Here is a 17324-nt window from a genome sequence, read left to right as displayed (position 1 = left end):
TGCGCAAGGAACATGTACACAGTGCTAACATGGTAACGGATTCACTAAAAGGATGGGTAAGAGACGAGGTGTTATCGGACCATTGTGCTTCCCACTTTGTTTGGTGAAAACTAAACCTCACTGATATGATAACCCTCAACTATCTCTGACTGATCACTCGCACTCCTATCATTGACTCAGACAGGAATCGATAATCGTATAAAGACAACTCATAGGGTAACACACTTCAACCTTCAATCATTCACCGATGTTACCACCCTCGATCCGTTCTATGAGCAGTGATAAAGCTCTTCCTTCTCTCCCAACAAACGAATTCAGACTTGACTTATCTGGGTTACCTAGTATTGCTGGAGAATCAGGATTGGGATCAGGTCTGGATTTTCATCCGTGAGTTCAAATATCTATTAGGGGTTCTAAGGGAACCTTTTCGTCACTTGTTCGATTGGTTCAGATTGACTGTGTGTCGAAGAAAAGAGAGAAAGAAGGGTAGAACCCTCGTTGATGCTTTTTGCTGTGTTCCCTGTTCAATCGAGTTCGAGACATGTCACCATCTTGATTTCTCACTGAAACCATTCTTTCTCGTTTTTCGTATTTCTGTCCATTTGGAATTACATAGGAAATCATCTAAACCATTTCCAGCACAATTCATCCCCGTTCGCTCATCGCCTCTTTCCACTCGACACCCACCAATATCAACACCTTCCATCCTCTCTCTATCGCCTTCAAACTCGACTTCATCATATCCATTTCCATATGTAAATCACAATTATTCAACATCAACAGTCACCAATCAAAGTACCTCAACACTAATACCTTCAAGTCCATCAATATCCATATCCACCGCATCTCCAAATCTCACTACGACACCTAAGAAACAAGTCAAATTCGGTAAATCATCAATGTCAGCTGATTCAATCAAGTCGGACGCGACGTCATCTAATTTTCCAGCCGAAGGATTGCTGGGAAGGAAACGATCTTCCGGACAACTGTTATCAGGTTTAGGTAAAGGGTTAAATAGAGTCGGGAGCGTCATGAGGAGGAATACAGAGGGGAGTATACCTACACTTTCTCCTAGAAAAGCCAATGGCGGAACTTGGAGGAAAGGAAGAAGAAGGAAGACGGACGAGTGGCTAGGACAAGATGAGTCATGGGAAAAAGTTGATCGTCAAAACGTCGATAACGGTGATGAAGGTATCGGAAGACCGTTCAACGTAGAAGTAAGTGATATCCACATTGAATAACCACTCAGTATTCTCCACTCCCGAGTTCAGGCTGATCAATGTCGGTTTTCAGCACGATTTGCATGTCTCCCCTGACCTTTCAGATTTACCTGAATCATGGCTGTCTTCTCTCAAAGCTCAAGGATTGACTGAATCCGACTTGCTTTTGATATCTGCTTCTAGAAGAAAACAACACCATACTCAGCGTGTTCCATTATCATCACCACTGCGAACAACAAGTCATACCATTCTCACACCTTTATCTACCCCCTCGACAAGCATTTTCGATATATCATCAGTGCCCACCCTATCACGCACAAGGGGCTCTCCGGGTCTACTGAAGAAGTTTTCTTTTGAAATAACGTCCTCGTCCTCCAAGAAGGGCTTGAATACCTCGACTCAACATCAACCGACCCGTCTCTTGCATACTACCTCCCACTTGATGGAAGACCAAAGTAGGAGAACAGTCGATTCTTTTCCCATCTCAACAATTTCAGCGATTGATCCATCCGATACCGGCCATCAAGATAATCGGCATCAAGAAGGACAAGAACGGAATGCGGAGTCTCTGGGATCAAGTCAATTGTCTCCTCGACGGGAGGATTGCGCACCTACTCGGAGATCCAAAAGATTTTCTTATCAAATCAGAGAATTCAGAGAATCCACTTTCGGTATAGGAGAAGAAGATGAAGGTGAATGGTGTAAGGGCATATTCGAATCAACTTTAATCAATAATGTATATTCATCCCCTTTGAAAGACAGGATCCCTGTACCTGAAGAGACTCTTTTAACACTCCCTTATCGTACAAAAAGCCCATCCCAAGTAGATATCAATGACAAACTACCTCAATCCCCTCCACCACCCGCGAGGCCAAAGCAAGGACAACGGACATCTTCTTTGACGAGCCTTACATTTCAAGCTGAGACAGAGCGAGATGAACAGCGAACTCCTGTTGTCGAGCCCATACCTAGGGAATCATCAGAATCATTCGGTGTACATTATACATCCTTATCAAAAAGCTCTATAGGATCAGATCTCATTACTCCCTCGACATCAATGAAACATGACATGGATCTGAAAGAGAAGGGGGGAGAGTACGACTTCGACGACGACGACAAACAGAGTGGATTTCTGGATGGGAGAGTCAGTAAAGATGGACAAGCGGGAAAGGCGGTGGACAATCATATCAATTCACTTCGATCTCAAGGAAATTTCACATTGAGGAAACATCACTCAAATCCGCATATATCGCTTCCCGCTTCTGCGTCACCATCAAGATCGAGCACACCTGAACACCAGTGTCAACATACCACAACAAAATCAGATTCAAATTACCCAAATCAATATCATTCATCTCCAAAAAGAGGTGACAAAAGAATCAGAGAGCAATTATCCTATTCAACGTTCGATACCTCTCCATATAGACATACATCCGAAGATGAACTTTTAGATGGGTTAGATAAAGCAAATCCGGAAGAAAGAGCTTCAATTGCACTATCAATTTTATCAAATAGGACAAGTACTTCAATACACTCATTACATGAACTCAGTCAAGCTACAGTCACAACTGCGTATAAATTACCTCGACGTCATCTAGATTTTCATTCATCAATTCCATCAATGAACCGAGATAATATCGTTGAGAACACAGTCAAGGAAGAACCAAGAAAAGGTGGAGCAGGTGAAATGCTTGGTTTAGTGGAAGAAACTTCTGAATGCAGTAGTTTCACTTTATCAACTTGTGGTTCAGAAGATAATGATGGCGAAGCTAAGGATGCCATGGAAGCTTTAGGTGAAGCCGCGAGGAGGTTAAGGGGGCTTTGATGTTCATCTACTTTTAGCGTTTAAGGTAGTATAGTTTGCAACAGGCCTGATAACCAACCATGTTAATACGGAATGCACAACCTGCTTAAAAGACATTTGACCTGGCGGATGATAGTGAGCAGGAGAGCAATGTAAATAATCAGTGCCGGATCTGTCGAATTACTTTACATATCTTCATTCTGACACCCAGATCGCTCTAACGCGATTATATACAGAGAAGGTGTGAGAATGGCTATGAAAATACTTAATTAGAGGATCGATTAGTACGTACGTAATCTACATAGTCGTCTATCGTAGACGGCCAAGCTCCTACATGGAGTGGACTCGATCCTATCAGTCAATAATCGAAGGAAATTGGATAAACAGACTCACCTTCGTCATCATATTCTTTGAACTCCTTATCAATGCTTCGAATAAAATCAACCAATAAACTCCAAGTATCTTTGCTGACTGCTTTACCCTTTTTCTTCATGAATTCGAGCCATAATGCAAATTCGGTTTCAGTGAATTGGGGAGGTGTATTGTCGCTTGTTCGAGACAGGGCCGAAGGTGATGAGGACAGTGCCGGAGGTATGAAGAGAGACCACAGATCGAGAGCTAAGAAGCGGTTAAACATGTTAATATATGAAATACCGCACAGATAATCAGATGAAATATCAGATAAATTCTGAGTCGAAAAGGGGAATCAGCTACTAACCAGTATCAAGTTGTAAAGTCCTGGCACCGAAATCTTGTCCTTTTGCCAAAGTGAAGGTGTGCATATAAACTTTCTTGAAGTATTCTGGATCGGAATTCAATTTTTTCCGAAGATTGGGCAGATACCCTCTAAGTGATGACAGGGAATCGATACTGGATATTACGGGCAGGAGCAGATAAGCGATGTGAACAGGAAACTGGATGGTGATTAGATATCGGATGAGTAGATATTTACTCACTTGCCAGGATATGATGCTATTCCCTTGACGAAAGGTTCCTTCTCCCATTCACCAGTAACTTTCGATCCTAAATCTGCTGCCAAGCAGAAAAGTACGGAATCCTATTGGACCCCCAATCAGATCCACAAATCAGCTTCTTCACAAGTAAGAGACATCGTAGATTGGGAGATTGCACTGACGCTTGAAGGATCCACTCCGATCTCTTCACAAATAGCCAATGTACCATCGATCTTAACCAACTTCGAATCGGATGGATCTGTGTTTCGCGGTAAATGAGTTGACAATTCGAAAAATAGATAGGAAATTTGACAAGGTTTCGGTCAGCTATTGACTCGCATGGCGCTCTACACATGCACAACCAGTACCCAGAGAATGTATACTAAATCCCTGGTCTTTGCCTTCGTACCATCATAGAAAGACAGTCGACAAACTCACCTTTATATTTCTCCCAAATCTCACCTAATTTCTTTTCCTGACCTTTACTAGGAGTCGACGTACCTCCATTTATCGAAGATGGATCATTGAAGTATGCATCGAGAGACTATTGACACGAGATACATCCTTTCAGTATTACAGGACTCCGCAATGGAGAGGGAACAATGTATATTGTCGGAACATACAGCTTCAAGAGTTTTGTATTTCTTCACGAATCTGCTTGCATCTTTTTCACTATTTGAATAAACACATTACGACGATTAGCTGGGTTGATGAGACGTCTGAGCTTCATTATCATCATTCGCTTTCATGGTTGTGCCCCTGCCAGCACCTTGCGCTAGATATATTTGTCCCTTCGTCCTTCGGCCTCAACTCGAGCCAAACCATGTTTTAGAAGTTTGATAAGACTTACGAAGCACCACTGATCGACTTGAAATCCGCTATGATAGAAGCTTCTCTAGATTTACTTCCTGGTAATGGCTATTCACGAGTGATTATATCGCATGACATGGTTGTTTTATTTGTTTTCCAGATTTCCATAGGGGAAAGATGACGATTGATAGGAATGATGTAAAGTCATTCGTCGATTGGTAGTGGGAAGCATTGGGATGTTCGACGATTCGCATGGTTCATTTGTGTTCAGAGTTTTAGGGAAATCAAGAGTCGTTATATCAAGTTACCAATGATGAGAAGGAAGGGAGTAAAGTCGAAGTTGATTAGCTCATGACCGTTCGAACAAAGCTTATCTTCCGTGAGTAAACTTACCATCTTTCCTCCTTCTCTGGGATATATTCTCTTGAAAATCAGGTACAACGCTCCTGATACAATGATTATCACTGTTAATACGAATGAAACCGTCTTTGCTTACTGTTGCTATCGCTACCTGTCTGTGGATTTGATAGACCAGGATGAAGAAAGGAAGAGAGGCAGATTCGTGTGGTCAGAATGATGTGATGCTGTGAAAAGTGGAGGTTGTCCACAACACATCATAGTAATTCTCCCATCTCCTCATTGTCATCAAGACAGTTTAGTGAGTACTCCTTTTTCAGTTGGATGATCACATATATCGAGGGACTGACGATCAAGCAACGAGGAAGAACGAGGTACGATACTACATAACACTTTCGATGAAAAACCGGAATCACATATGAATAAGGTATATATATATAAATAGCTAATGAATACTCGACATAATCATACAAATCATTCTTTCCATGTAACATGTCTATTTTCCGATGGGTTCGCACCTGCCCATTCCCATGTCTTCCATAATTCACCCTTCACCTCCCTCTCTCTTACAGCTATGTTGGCATTTGATTCTACTAATTCTTGCACTTTTGACCAGAGTCTCGATCTGGATGAGGTCGATCCTTTTGGAGGCATTACCAAGTCCCTCAATTGATCTGGAGGAATGAAAGGGTTAGGAGTAAGAGCAGGATCGATGTAATGTGATTGTTCCTGAAGATAGATTCGTTAATATACAGGTATTTCACATTGGTCACATCGCACCACTCACTTGATGTTGAAGTCGTTTCAAAGCAACTTGAGCTAATTCTTCTGCTCTATACTTTTCTGCTTTACGCCTCTTGACCTCTGATTGGAGATACATGATAGCGGCAATGACAGCAGCAGTAGCTATAGTATACTATGGTCAGCTAGAAGGCATTGATTTAGCCATTGAAAAGCTGCTCACATCCTAGTTGAGACTTCCATCTATCCAAGAGATCCTTTGCTTCCAGTTTCGCTCTACAGCCTAAGGTGAAATCGGTTCGAGATGCGGCATACCATGATTTGCCACTACAATGTCAGCAAAAACCCGATCAGCGAGTCAACCTACTGTAAGTCAATTGATTCGATGACATCTTCGTGTTCCACTAAGTCTTTCAAGGCGGATTCAAAAATTTCATCGAATTGCTCTTTTGAAAACTTAGGCTAATGAATGGTTTTAGCGTGTAATTCCAGTTGTATGTATGGAAAATTGCGCTCACATCTCTTCGAGCTGCAAACCTGTCCCTTAAAGCAGACTCCTCTACACCGTATCTCTCGCCTTCACCCTTCCTTCCATCGTCTTTGCCTAGTCCAGCACAGATGATTAATCCTCTGCCTTTGGACAATTCTCTCTCCAATTCTTTGGCAAGTCCACCAATCATTCTTTTCTTGGCTGTGTCAGGGCGACACGAGGGAGGAAGAGCTTTTGGCCCCATACCTGGAAGACCGTCCAGCACTGGTCCCAGGAATGATAAGGGATGAGGAGTGAGCAGGTACTCTGGAATACAAGTGGCGATTTCTCCATCTGCACATTCCGCATGTAACGGACAGGGCGTACATTCCGTTGGTCTGGGAAGAAACGGTATTAATGGCAATGCAGAGACGTCACATTGGATTTGTTTAGCAGCCTCATGGTGGTCCAATTCAAGAGAGGCTTTTCTTGCGATACATGCTTTGACATTGTCGAAAGCGCTTTGTCGAGTGAGGATGAGATCGTTTGTGTTGGAAGCTGAATCACAAAAACCAATAGAGGAAGATTGAGATTTGAAGTTCATGACAAGCGATAATAGGAGTAAGAACAATGCTGAAAGTGGTATAGTTGCTCGAGCGGCCGGCACAGACGCGATTTGACTTTCCACCCTTCTCACCAAAGAGTTTGTCTGAACAGGCACGACATGCGACTCTATAGTTATTTCTGTAGGTTCTTCAGCATCTCTGACAGTGATTTGATTCAGTTTATCTTCGACGGCATTGTTGTATTCAACTGCTGCGTCCAATTCCCTCTTCATAGCTGCCTTGACATCAGATGGGGGAGTTCGCAGATTCTCTCTACTCGGTCCGACACGTCTGAGACCGGGTGTTGAGGGAGTGTCATGCTGAGGGGCAGGTTCTGAGAATCTGGGTTGAGAAGGCTTCTTGACGCTTCCAAATCCCAAAGATGACTAATTTGCGAGTTTGTCAGCAAAGTGGGCTTTTAGTTTGAAGGGAGCTCACCTTTCTTCTTCTCCTCCTTTCCCTTTCGGCGGCTTCTTCACTTCCACTTTGGAAAGGGTTGAAATCCGAGAATCCGGATTCTTCGCCCGCGGACTTTCTAGGTGTTTTAGGTTTGATTGGCTTCTTTGGGGACTCCTCCTTTTCGCTTTCTTCGGCCACATTATCCATGACTTTGACTGATTCGCTCTTCCTGGCACTTTTTGGTGGTTTGATTTCTGGTCCCAAACTAGGTGTACGAAGTTCGGTCGTTGCAGAAGACGAAGAACCGATAGCTGATCGACGTCGCGTGGCTGCTGAAGTCGAGGTAGCTGGAGTTGAAGGAGGAACAGACGACCTTCCTCTTGTAGACCTTGGAGCCTATGGTATGATGAATCAGAATTAGGGTCGGTAATGGAGGAATCAATAGAACTCACAGGAGTGTTATCTTCATCTTCACCTTCCACGCCGTCATCTGGTTCTCCTAAGTTAATCGTGGGTTGATTGGTCCGAGCTTTACTAGCCTTTTTCAGTTCTGGTTCGATCGAAACTGATTTCCTAGCTCTTGATGCTCTCGGTTTCTTGGTTGCTGGTTCAGAAACGTCTTCAATTACTATTGCTACTTCTTCAGGTTCGACAGTTGTAGGCTTCCTTGATCTTCCTCTTGGTCTTTTAGCAGGTACAGCAGGTGATTCATCTCCATTATCCGAGACCGCTACAATGCCTTTGCCGGAAGGTCTTACATTGGAAACCGCTGCTCGGAGAGCCTAGGAACGGAGTCAGCGTGCATTCTCGAAGAAGTGGAACTCACGGGGGCTTGACTTGAGACATGTTCTTGGAATGCTTGCAACAAGTCTGCCTTTTTAGCAGACGAAGAATACCCTTGTCCATGAGCAAGTAGGATCGATCTATGTCAAGGTCAGTGACGGGAAGGATGGTGAAAAGGAGAAGAGGGTGAGGTGAGTCTCACCGTAATTGGGGTACCTGAGAGTATACAATGGTCAACCAAGTGATTCATACTCATATGGATGAAGCGATATCACTCACTCTCAATGAATTTGGGTCGAAACCTTCTGCGAGGTAAATGTCAGGCGGTGGTGCTGCCATGTTTATATCACAATAAGACCGATCGTGTCCTGATGATGTTGTCGAGAGTGATGTTGAGGAGGATGATGATGAGGAGTGTGTGTAAAGTTCCAGATGAGGTGTATTTGGGTGTCAGTTGTTTTTGTTTATGTTTTGGATTTTGTGTACCTCGTTATTGAGGTTTGATATATTTATACAGATGACGCGGGGGTCGCCACCCGATATATCGAAAATACTATTGTTTCACGTGGCAGTCATCGAGATTTATATTTTTGTTGTTGTTTCTTTCGTTTTTATCCTGAAGCAACATGGGACAGTAATTATCATTTGATTCCGCTGCTGATTGCCCCCGCTTCTTCATGTCGCGTGGTCCGTTCGTGTCTTTTGTTGGGATATCAATTGTGTTGTCGAGAGGTGATCTGTGCTGAATTCTATATTCAATTATTGACCATCCTTGACATCTGAAATATCATTCATTCTCGTTCACGTCTATACCGTATACCTATACATTCTCTGGAATTTCCTGGTACCCGGTCCAAAATGGCAGCTTCTCTCGTCTCATCTCAACCTGAAGATATCAGTGCCGCTTCATATGTCGGATTCGATTGTAAGTGAACTATCCTTTCTTCTCCTCCTAACCTAGTATAACTAACCCCTTGCGATGCAGCTATCACCAGGCAAATCGAGCATAAATTACTCAAGAGAGGGTTTCAGTTCAATGTTATGGTAGTTGGTACGTTAACGATACTCATCATTCTTCTTCTTCATCGTCTTCTTCATCACCCAGTCTGCAAACGGCATTACGCTTGGACCCTTGCGTTGAGCTGATTTGGGAATGACTTCTGAAATGTAGGTCAAACTGGATTAGGAAAATCAACATTGATCAATACACTCTTCGCATCCCATTTGATTGATTCAAAAGGTAGAATAGAACCTGATATTGCTCCTCGTCAAACTACTGAAATCCACCCTCAGTCACATGGTACGTGTTGTAAACCTCTTGCTTTAGGTCATCAGCTATAAGACATATTGGAGAGAACTCAAGCTCACTGAAACGATATAGTGATTGTCGAGAATGGTGTAAGACTCAAGCTGAACATCATTGACACACCTGGATATGGAGATAATGTTAACAACGAAGGATGTTGGGATCCGATTGTCAAATATGTATGTTGATTACCCTTCAATGTGCAATGTGTGACGCGCTAACAAGCTTATGGCAGATCAAAGATCAACATTCCGCTTACCTTCGAAAAGAACTGACAGCTATGAGAGATCGACATATCCCAGATACAAGAATCCATTGTTGTCTGTTCTTCATCAACCCAACAGGACACACTCTCAAGCCCGTAAGTGATACTACCTTGTGGTTCGCAATGAACCCTCAAATCTCGGACGAAGGGCTGATAAGTCGAATCTGTATAGATCGACATTGTCGTTCTTAAAAAGCTTGCAGAGGTAGTCAACGTCGTTCCCGTAATTGCAAAGTCCGATTCTTTGACATTGGAAGAAAGAGCTGTTTTCAAGCAGAGGGTGAGCTATCTCCCTTGCGAAGGTCAGAGAAAGCTGACTGACATTCGATTAACAGGTTATGGCTGAATTGCAACATAATCAAATCCGACTTTATCCGTTCGATGCGGATGAATTGGATGAAGAGGAATTACAGCTCAATGAGAGGATCAGGGTGAGACGGCAATTTCATTCATGATTTGGTACTGCAACAGCTGTCCTGTCCGTGCACATTTGATCATGAGAGTAGACAGCTGACGCTTCTTGTCCTGTAGGAAATGCTTCCTTTCGCTGTTATTGGCTCCGAACGATCCGTCATCATTGATGGAAGACCTGTTCGAGGTCGAAAGAACAGATGGGGAGTAATCAATGTTGAAGATGAAAGACATTGTGAATTCGTCTACTTGAGGAACTTCCTTACCAGGTGAGCTGAATACGTCACGTTCAGGTCTCGTAAGATACGCGGCACAAAACTGTTGTAGATCCAGTTGAAGAATCAGAACGCTAACGATATATGATCATGATAGAACACATTTACAAGATCTCATTGAAACGACTGCTCAAATCCATTACGAATCATTCCGATCTAAACAACTGTTAGCTTTGAAAGAATCTTCTGCAAAGGCTCAACAATCCTCCAGTTCCGCCGCTTAATTATAGAAACAATTGTCACGTTATTTTCTGTTCTGTGTATCTTTTTACGACCTTTCATGTATATATCCCCTCCCTTCGGTTCTGGATGCAAGTTCTGCAATCGCATTAGATAATTGATCTTGATGATTTAATTTTATCCCTATACTCAAAATGTGATGATATACCTGTAGACAAAACTCTCTGTGATTGATCATTCTGGCAATCGACTCCACTATGACCAATCGTCTGCTCCTTTAACGAAGGCTGGCACGCTGTAGATTGCCTCCAGCTGGACAATCTTGTGATCAATTGTCACGGCGATTTCTTTCACCGAGGAGTAGTCGCAGCAATCTCTTCGTTGGGGCAAGTCTAATCAACCGGGTTCATGGAGACTCGAGACTCGACAGGAAGTATAACCCATCTCTGACCGGTACCAAACAAAGCTATTTTGGAGAATTAGCATAAGAACATTGACTTAACATAAAGCTGGAATTTATAATTCTGTTCGGACAAAAGAAATACGCTATCATCGAGATTAAACGCTGTTGTATGGTTCCTTCGTTGTCCAGATGTATATAAACATGAACGTAAATACAAAGAGATACATGTGACTCCACAAGTTTGTTCCAACGTTCCATCCTACATCTTACATTCCAGCTTTTTCACTTCTTTCAAGTTCCACATCCTCTAGAAATCCCTTTGAAGGGTGATTACTTCCCACCACATTTTGAGATCGCCTCTTAGACTCCAGACTGGGTATTTGAACGTAGCGGGTTTATTTTTTTCGACGAAGAAATGGCTTATCCAAGCGAAAGCATATGCACCCACCACCCCGCCTGCTAACCAAGTGATCGCTTCACTTCTAGTGAGATCCAAGAACCTGAATTTCATAGCGTAATATGCTAATTGATAACTCAATTTCAAATTGTTGAATGGACCTGGACCTGTTCCCGTGTGACTGGGTTGTAAAGGGTTGATACCATTGTTCTTTGATGGAGCAGGTACTGATCTTGCCAATCCAGTTAAAACTATGGGTATGAGCGATAAAGTGACTCGCGTAAATGATGTCACAGCGATGGAAGTTCCAATTAGGTGCAATCGTCTGGTAGTGGGTAATGAATGTTCACCTAAATAAAATGGATAAAATGATTGGAACGTCTTGAATCCACCGGGAGGTAAAGACATTGGTGTATAAGTTGGATTCACAAGTGATTTGGTTGATGGCATCTTGGATGACTCGTTCCTTTGATTCAAATTGCACGGGGTATGAGCTGACCAGATTGAAATATGAAGAAAAGTATGAGGAGAAACGAGAAGAAACAGAAGAAAACAGGTGGGAGTAAGAACACTTTCATGTTGACATGTGAAATATTTATAATGTGTTCGGAGCAAGGGGTCGGCTAGTAATTTACCGAGCAGGGAGGGGTATGACATCATCATGCATGTACATCCTGCAAGAGAGACTGAAGTTAACCATATCATTATGCATCTTCATCAATTAGACAGACATTAGGACGAATGAATCCAGGGTTATGTGCAGCTACAGTGGAAGTATATCCTAGAGAGAGAGTACTATGTAACAACGATGAACCATCTTATCAATCGATTTCTACAGCCAGTATCATTATCATTAAGTATATCGTGACCTCCTTCTAACATATCAGTTCAGATTTGGGTTTAACCAATCTTATTCTCTGTAACCAATTAGATTTCTTTCTCTTCCCCGTCTTCTTCAACATTATCACTATCATTGTCATCCGCACGATGTAAACTAGTCATACTTCTAGCTAGAGATTTTTCCAATTTCTTTTCACCTTGTTTTTTCACTCTTAATGAAATTGCATTTCTTAACGCTTCCACATATGTTTCATACTTGAATATCTCGGTATGGATATAATGCGATTTCGATTTCCAATTATCTCTTGCTTTAGTTAGGTTTTTAGATCCTGGTGTATACTATTAAACCACAAGAGTAAACATCAGTTTCGTTAATAGCTTTTCAGTCCTTCCTGTTTAATGAAATTGTAGGATAGAAACTCACAAGTTTGGTCATTGGTTCTTCTATTGATTTATGTTGTTCCAGTTCATCGACTAACGATCTAACGTAATTCTGTAATGCTTCCAATTGAGATTCCTCATCTAGTGGAGATGGCATCGTTGCTGGTGGTGGAGGTTTCCATTCATTTATATGAATTCTGTCATTCATTCCTGTTCCCGAAGTTGACATGGAAGATCCAATAGTCCGTCTACCATAGGAACTCACACCTACACTTGAACCTAATTTTGATAGATTACTTCGGCCACTTTTAACGCTTGCTCTATCATCTTCATCGTTATTGCTATTGTTGATAATTGGACTATGATCTAGAGCTCGATTCCATCCATATTCCATATTTGATACTCCACCTTGTAAAGGTTGTCTTGATCTTCTTGCTGCCCAATAGTTACATGTTGATACCCATTCACCTACTAAGTCTTCTGTACCAGCCTGGAAGAAACTCGTCTCTCCAGATGGTCCAGCAAGCGAAAGACAATAAGGTCGACTTGAGTTATATCCCGGTTTAGGTAATGCGACTGTCATCGTATGCATCAAAGCGATTTGTCCGATGGCATTGGCATTCTCCTAATCTATAGTATCAGCTGACCAGTCCAACTCACAAGTACGCCGTGCAGATTACTCACAAGCCAATTACCACCACCGACTGATCCACCCATGAATCCACCGCCGCCTTTCTCGCCGAATGTGAACATGTATAACTCTCCCTTGGATATGACAACGAAAAATTGTTTCCAGTCATTCTTCTTCGCCCGCTTCCCAACTGATTCCCAGTATAGTTTTCTTGAGAGAAGACCTTCTTTAGCCCATGGAGCTCCGAGAAGGGCTAGTTCGTCATCATCCATATCCTCGGCAGTATCTGTACTAGTTTGAGAATCTATGCTTCGGACCTCATCATCATGTTCGCGAATAACGGTATGAGACAGATTCGAAGCAAAACCAAGGGTCGCTGCGAACGATCCGAGACCCTGAGACAACAAAAACAGAGAGTTAGCCTTGTTTATCTCTGTTTCAACCATACTACTAACTTCATTGATAGATGTTGCGTAACTTGGAGTAGGACTGAGTCTTCCATCCGAAGCAGACCATTGCGATCCATACGGATTATTCATCAAACCCTGCATACCTCTAATACTACCTCTTTTTAGGACGTTGACTCTGTCAGAGGGACTTCTTACAGTCCTACTTCTATCGAAAGGTCCATTACTGGAAACTGACATCATGGATTGACGATTACTCGACTCTTGATGTCCGGAGATTGGTAATAAGATCCTATCCGATTTGACACTGGCGAAAATATCTCGTAAGGCAGCTTCCGCTTCCGACTCCCAAGCTTTGCTATAATTGAATGAGCTGACAGTGGTAGAACTACCTCTAGTTTTGTTCTCGAGTCCATTCGTTCCGATTGACGAGACGCTATCGGTCCGAGTAGGCGCAGCATGTGCGATGACAGGAGCCGATGCGCTTCTTTGAGCGGGAAGAGGGTTCATAGGTGTTTTCGATCGTAGACTGACAACTGAAGGTGCCATTGATGCTGTTGAACCGAATCCTAATTTCATACTACTGCCATCATCTCTGACAAGATCAGGTGTCGATGACCTTTCGTCCGTGGGCATACTTTCATGTATCGCTCGCATCGCATTCCGCACAAAGTCAGTCCTTGACATGTGTTTATTTAGTTCGGCGATATGAAGATCCGTGTTGAGCATGAGCATAGCAGCTGTGACTGTGTGCACCACTCCTGGGGTTCCGAATACGGTGGTCGGGTTACAGTCAAAATATCTTGCTGAGAACGCTTCAATGATTCGGTCAATCTCCTGTGATTCTGCTTTGAGGTGTAATTTCTGGCATAAATCCCTATCATCGGCGTGTTTAGCTATAGTTGAACGAGTGATGCCAAGATACAGCTTACCTGAACGAGTCAACCAAAGTTTGTGCCTTCATATCGAAGTATTGCATGTAGTACTTCAGAGCGACCGCGTTGATAGGACGTCTGTATCATCGTTTAGCGAGGCCAATCAATATGAGCACCAAGGTGAACTTAGACTCACGGACCACCTAAGAATTCTGCTACTTTATCTTTTGGTACACTTGTGAAATCGTCTTCTAGGAATTCACAAGCTAATCTTCTACCTCTTTCTTCTTCGTCCTCTTCATGAGTTGTTTTTGGTGTTTCAGGGGGAGTGTTGACTGTTTCAACTTGATCGTCTCTATTTTCATCCGGTAAACCACTCGGCATTCTCGGAGGCTGTTTACCCCACGGTGAGGTATTTATGAAAGAAGCTTTTGCTAATGCTTCACTGGTGATATTTACCGGTAATATGGCAGAATGGGCACTGTCTGGCCTAGGACTTGATATTAATCGTACAGAAGAAGGGATCAACGGTGACTCTTCAAATGATTTCTTGTTCCTAGACAAAGAAGGTGATCTGGCTGGTGAAGATGCATGGGAGTGCGAAGGAGACCTCTTTTCTGAAGATCGACTAGATGAACGTGATGCAGTATTTACTGGCATCAAGGAAGTGTCACCATTCAACGATGGGTTAGGTGATATCTGCCGTATCGATGGAGCTCTTCCAACTTGTGGGGATTTCACAGGCAGAGAAGTGGTCCTCTGTGTTGGGACAGGTGACAAATGTGATGTCGCACGATCTTTTGAAGTCGATTTGCCTAGCACCTTTAACGACTCACAGGTTGTCTCCGCTGAAAGAGATCTATCTCTGTCCCGTCTAACGCTATCTGGAGGTAGACCTAGTTCTCTGGCAGGTTCACTGTGTCCTATATTCGCTAATATTCCTGCCATATCGGACTTGAAGGTATGCACAGCTCTAGTAGCAGGTGAAGCTGAAGGTTTGAGTGGTGTTTCGGAGAATGGTGGACTTTCTTCGTGAGCTGCACTTGCAGGCTGACGACTATGACCTGATGTTCGGAGAGTAAGACTTGGTTCTCGTACTGGCGCATCCTCAGGCTCTATGACTGCTGGTAGGGGTTTATCCACGCTAAGGACACTATTACTGGAAACTTGGCGTGTTCCCGTCGGTGTGACTGATGCACGTCCATCGTACGCTGGACTGGACTGACGTGGTGGAGGAACGGAAGAAGCAGCAGACCGTGAGGATTGTGGAGGGGGATTTCTGACTGTGAAGATATCGGAAGATTCTGTTGGTGGGCTGGGAGGTTTGCGGCGCTGAGCAGCATATGCGGATGGAACGGGAGGTACAGGTGGTCTCGGACTGGAATGCTCGGGGAAACGGGATGAGGTAGCTGATGGCGGTGTCGTTGATGGCTAAGCGGGATCAGCGTAATGATCGCGGCATAAAGCAGATAATTGAAATGCTACAGCGCGACTTACTAAACTGTAATCTTTTGTAGATCCAAACATCTTTCCAAAAACCCCTCTTGCCTTGTTTCTCATACTCTGTTCATACGATAAGTATGTGTTTCATCAATTTCGAGGCCATCAAAGCTCACCTTAAATCCTTCATCAGAGGACTGGGTCCTATTTCTTCCGCCTGTCGTACGTGATCCTTCTGCAATAGACGCCATCTGATTTCCACCCAACATGTTGCCGTATCTTTCCCATTGTTCATCAGATTTAGGATTTGTGATTGATCTTTCCCTGTTCCTCATCGTTGCAGTTGATGATTCTCCTAAACTTGGTGAAGGTGAAGGAGCGTATCTGGTTGAACCTGAAGTGCCCGGTCTGTTACTGGCAGCACCATTCCTATGAGGTGTAGTTGTCGTTTTCGCAGTCGACGTTGTTGCTGTCGACGATGTCGTCGGGTTACCGGAGGATGGTGGTGGATCGTTCACTGGATCTTCACTTTGAGTTGACTTTGCTTCTTTAGCTTTTCTTACTAAAGTTGCTAAATCTGGTGATGAAGCTGTACCTGGAGAACGAAATATTGATCTTCTCTTAGTTGCTACTATATTCTTAGGTATTGGTTTTTCACCTAGTTCGGCTATACGATGTATATACAGGACGATCAATTATCACTGATCACAATGCCAAACAGAAGGACGTACCGTCGATACCTAAACTTTTACTTGCTCTTCTTCTTGTCGTTGAGGGAGTATCACTGTTCATAGAATTATAACTGTCTGTAGTCATCTGTGATGAATTCCTATTGTGTCCATGTTGACGTCTTACCGTACTTGGTGTAGGAGGTATTACACCTATACCGTTATTTTGAATTTTAGATCTGGGACTTTCCATTAATATACCTAAACCTTTTCTACCATCTATTGCAGGCGTAGTAGTAGTAGTAGCTGTAGTATTTTGTTTTTTGAGGTTTATCAGGTCTTCCTCGAAACTCCTTTTCTCATTTGGTAAAGGTGTATCGGAATCTGTTTCATGATCAAAGTATTGCCCCTTTCCTTTGTCTTTCATTGATATGGAAGGTCCAAGAGTCAATTTGGATGTAGCTGTAGATGCATCTTCCTCATTGTATGAATTCGAAGGTCCAGCAGATAAGAATATCGTTGATTTGGGATCTAATAACGCAGCTTCAAAATCCGCTTCTGATCTTTTCGATCGGTTAGATGATGTCGATGGTCTGTGGATCAGATTAGGTGAAGGTGCTCTTGCATTCAAAGTCGAATTCGAATTGAGATTGGGCGATGAACGTGGGATTGGAGATGATATTGAAGGTGGTTTCATTTTAGGA

At 43.0% G+C, this 17324-nt stretch overlaps 6 protein-coding genes across 6 annotated transcripts; 2 read left to right on the top strand and 4 right to left on the bottom strand.

Moving 5' to 3' along the window:
- Positions 1 to 247: 247 nt before the first annotated feature.
- On the top strand, positions 248 to 3045 carry IL334_002105 (uncharacterized protein; the record flags this gene model as incomplete). The annotated part of the gene is made up of 3 exons (XM_062933851.1): positions 248 to 387; positions 617 to 1217; positions 1294 to 3045. The coding sequence occupies 3 exons, from the start codon at positions 248 to 250 to the stop codon at positions 3043 to 3045; spliced, it is 2493 nt and encodes an 830-aa protein (XP_062789902.1).
- A 244-nt stretch (positions 3046 to 3289) lies between these two features.
- Positions 3290 to 5183, bottom strand: IL334_002104 (uncharacterized protein; the record flags this gene model as incomplete). The annotated part of the gene is made up of 9 exons (XM_062933850.1): positions 3290 to 3354; positions 3418 to 3642; positions 3743 to 3894; positions 3981 to 4081; positions 4160 to 4236; positions 4416 to 4521; positions 4601 to 4649; positions 4828 to 4895; positions 5181 to 5183. 9 exons carry the CDS (start codon positions 5181 to 5183, stop codon positions 3290 to 3292), a joined length of 846 nt encoding a protein of 281 aa, XP_062789901.1.
- A 435-nt stretch (positions 5184 to 5618) lies between these two features.
- On the bottom strand, positions 5619 to 8480 carry IL334_002103 (uncharacterized protein; the record flags this gene model as incomplete). The annotated part of the gene is made up of 10 exons (XM_062933849.1): positions 5619 to 5873; positions 5932 to 6050; positions 6109 to 6161; positions 6253 to 6347; positions 6404 to 7345; positions 7398 to 7754; positions 7811 to 8140; positions 8185 to 8281; positions 8344 to 8357; positions 8421 to 8480. The coding sequence occupies 10 exons, from the start codon at positions 8478 to 8480 to the stop codon at positions 5619 to 5621; spliced, it is 2322 nt and encodes a 773-aa protein (XP_062789900.1).
- A 519-nt stretch (positions 8481 to 8999) lies between these two features.
- IL334_002102 (uncharacterized protein) lies at positions 9000 to 10622 on the top strand (the record flags this gene model as incomplete). The annotated part of the gene is made up of 9 exons (XM_062933848.1): positions 9000 to 9066; positions 9127 to 9192; positions 9313 to 9441; positions 9523 to 9626; positions 9683 to 9808; positions 9885 to 9992; positions 10048 to 10143; positions 10244 to 10392; positions 10496 to 10622. 9 exons carry the CDS (start codon positions 9000 to 9002, stop codon positions 10620 to 10622), a joined length of 972 nt encoding a protein of 323 aa, XP_062789899.1.
- A 666-nt stretch (positions 10623 to 11288) lies between these two features.
- IL334_002101 (uncharacterized protein) lies at positions 11289 to 11828 on the bottom strand (the record flags this gene model as incomplete). The annotated part of the gene is made up of 1 exon (XM_062933847.1): positions 11289 to 11828. The coding sequence occupies one exon, from the start codon at positions 11826 to 11828 to the stop codon at positions 11289 to 11291; it is 540 nt and encodes a 179-aa protein (XP_062789898.1).
- Positions 11829 to 12305: 477 nt separating this feature from the next.
- Positions 12306 to 17317, bottom strand: IL334_002100 (uncharacterized protein; the record flags this gene model as incomplete). The annotated part of the gene is made up of 9 exons (XM_062933846.1): positions 12306 to 12557; positions 12643 to 13224; positions 13284 to 13625; positions 13686 to 14514; positions 14570 to 14650; positions 14709 to 15943; positions 16010 to 16075; positions 16129 to 16619; positions 16684 to 17317. The coding sequence occupies 9 exons, from the start codon at positions 17315 to 17317 to the stop codon at positions 12306 to 12308; spliced, it is 4512 nt and encodes a 1503-aa protein (XP_062789897.1).
- Positions 17318 to 17324: the final 7 nt, after the last annotated feature.

The sequence above is a fragment of the Kwoniella shivajii genome, chromosome 2, assembly GCF_035658355.1.
Source record: "Kwoniella shivajii chromosome 2, complete sequence".
Classification (NCBI taxonomy): domain Eukaryota; kingdom Fungi; phylum Basidiomycota; class Tremellomycetes; order Tremellales; family Cryptococcaceae; genus Kwoniella; species Kwoniella shivajii.
Note: the sequence above shows the minus strand (reverse complement) of the source record. Positions and strands in the feature narration are given on the sequence as shown.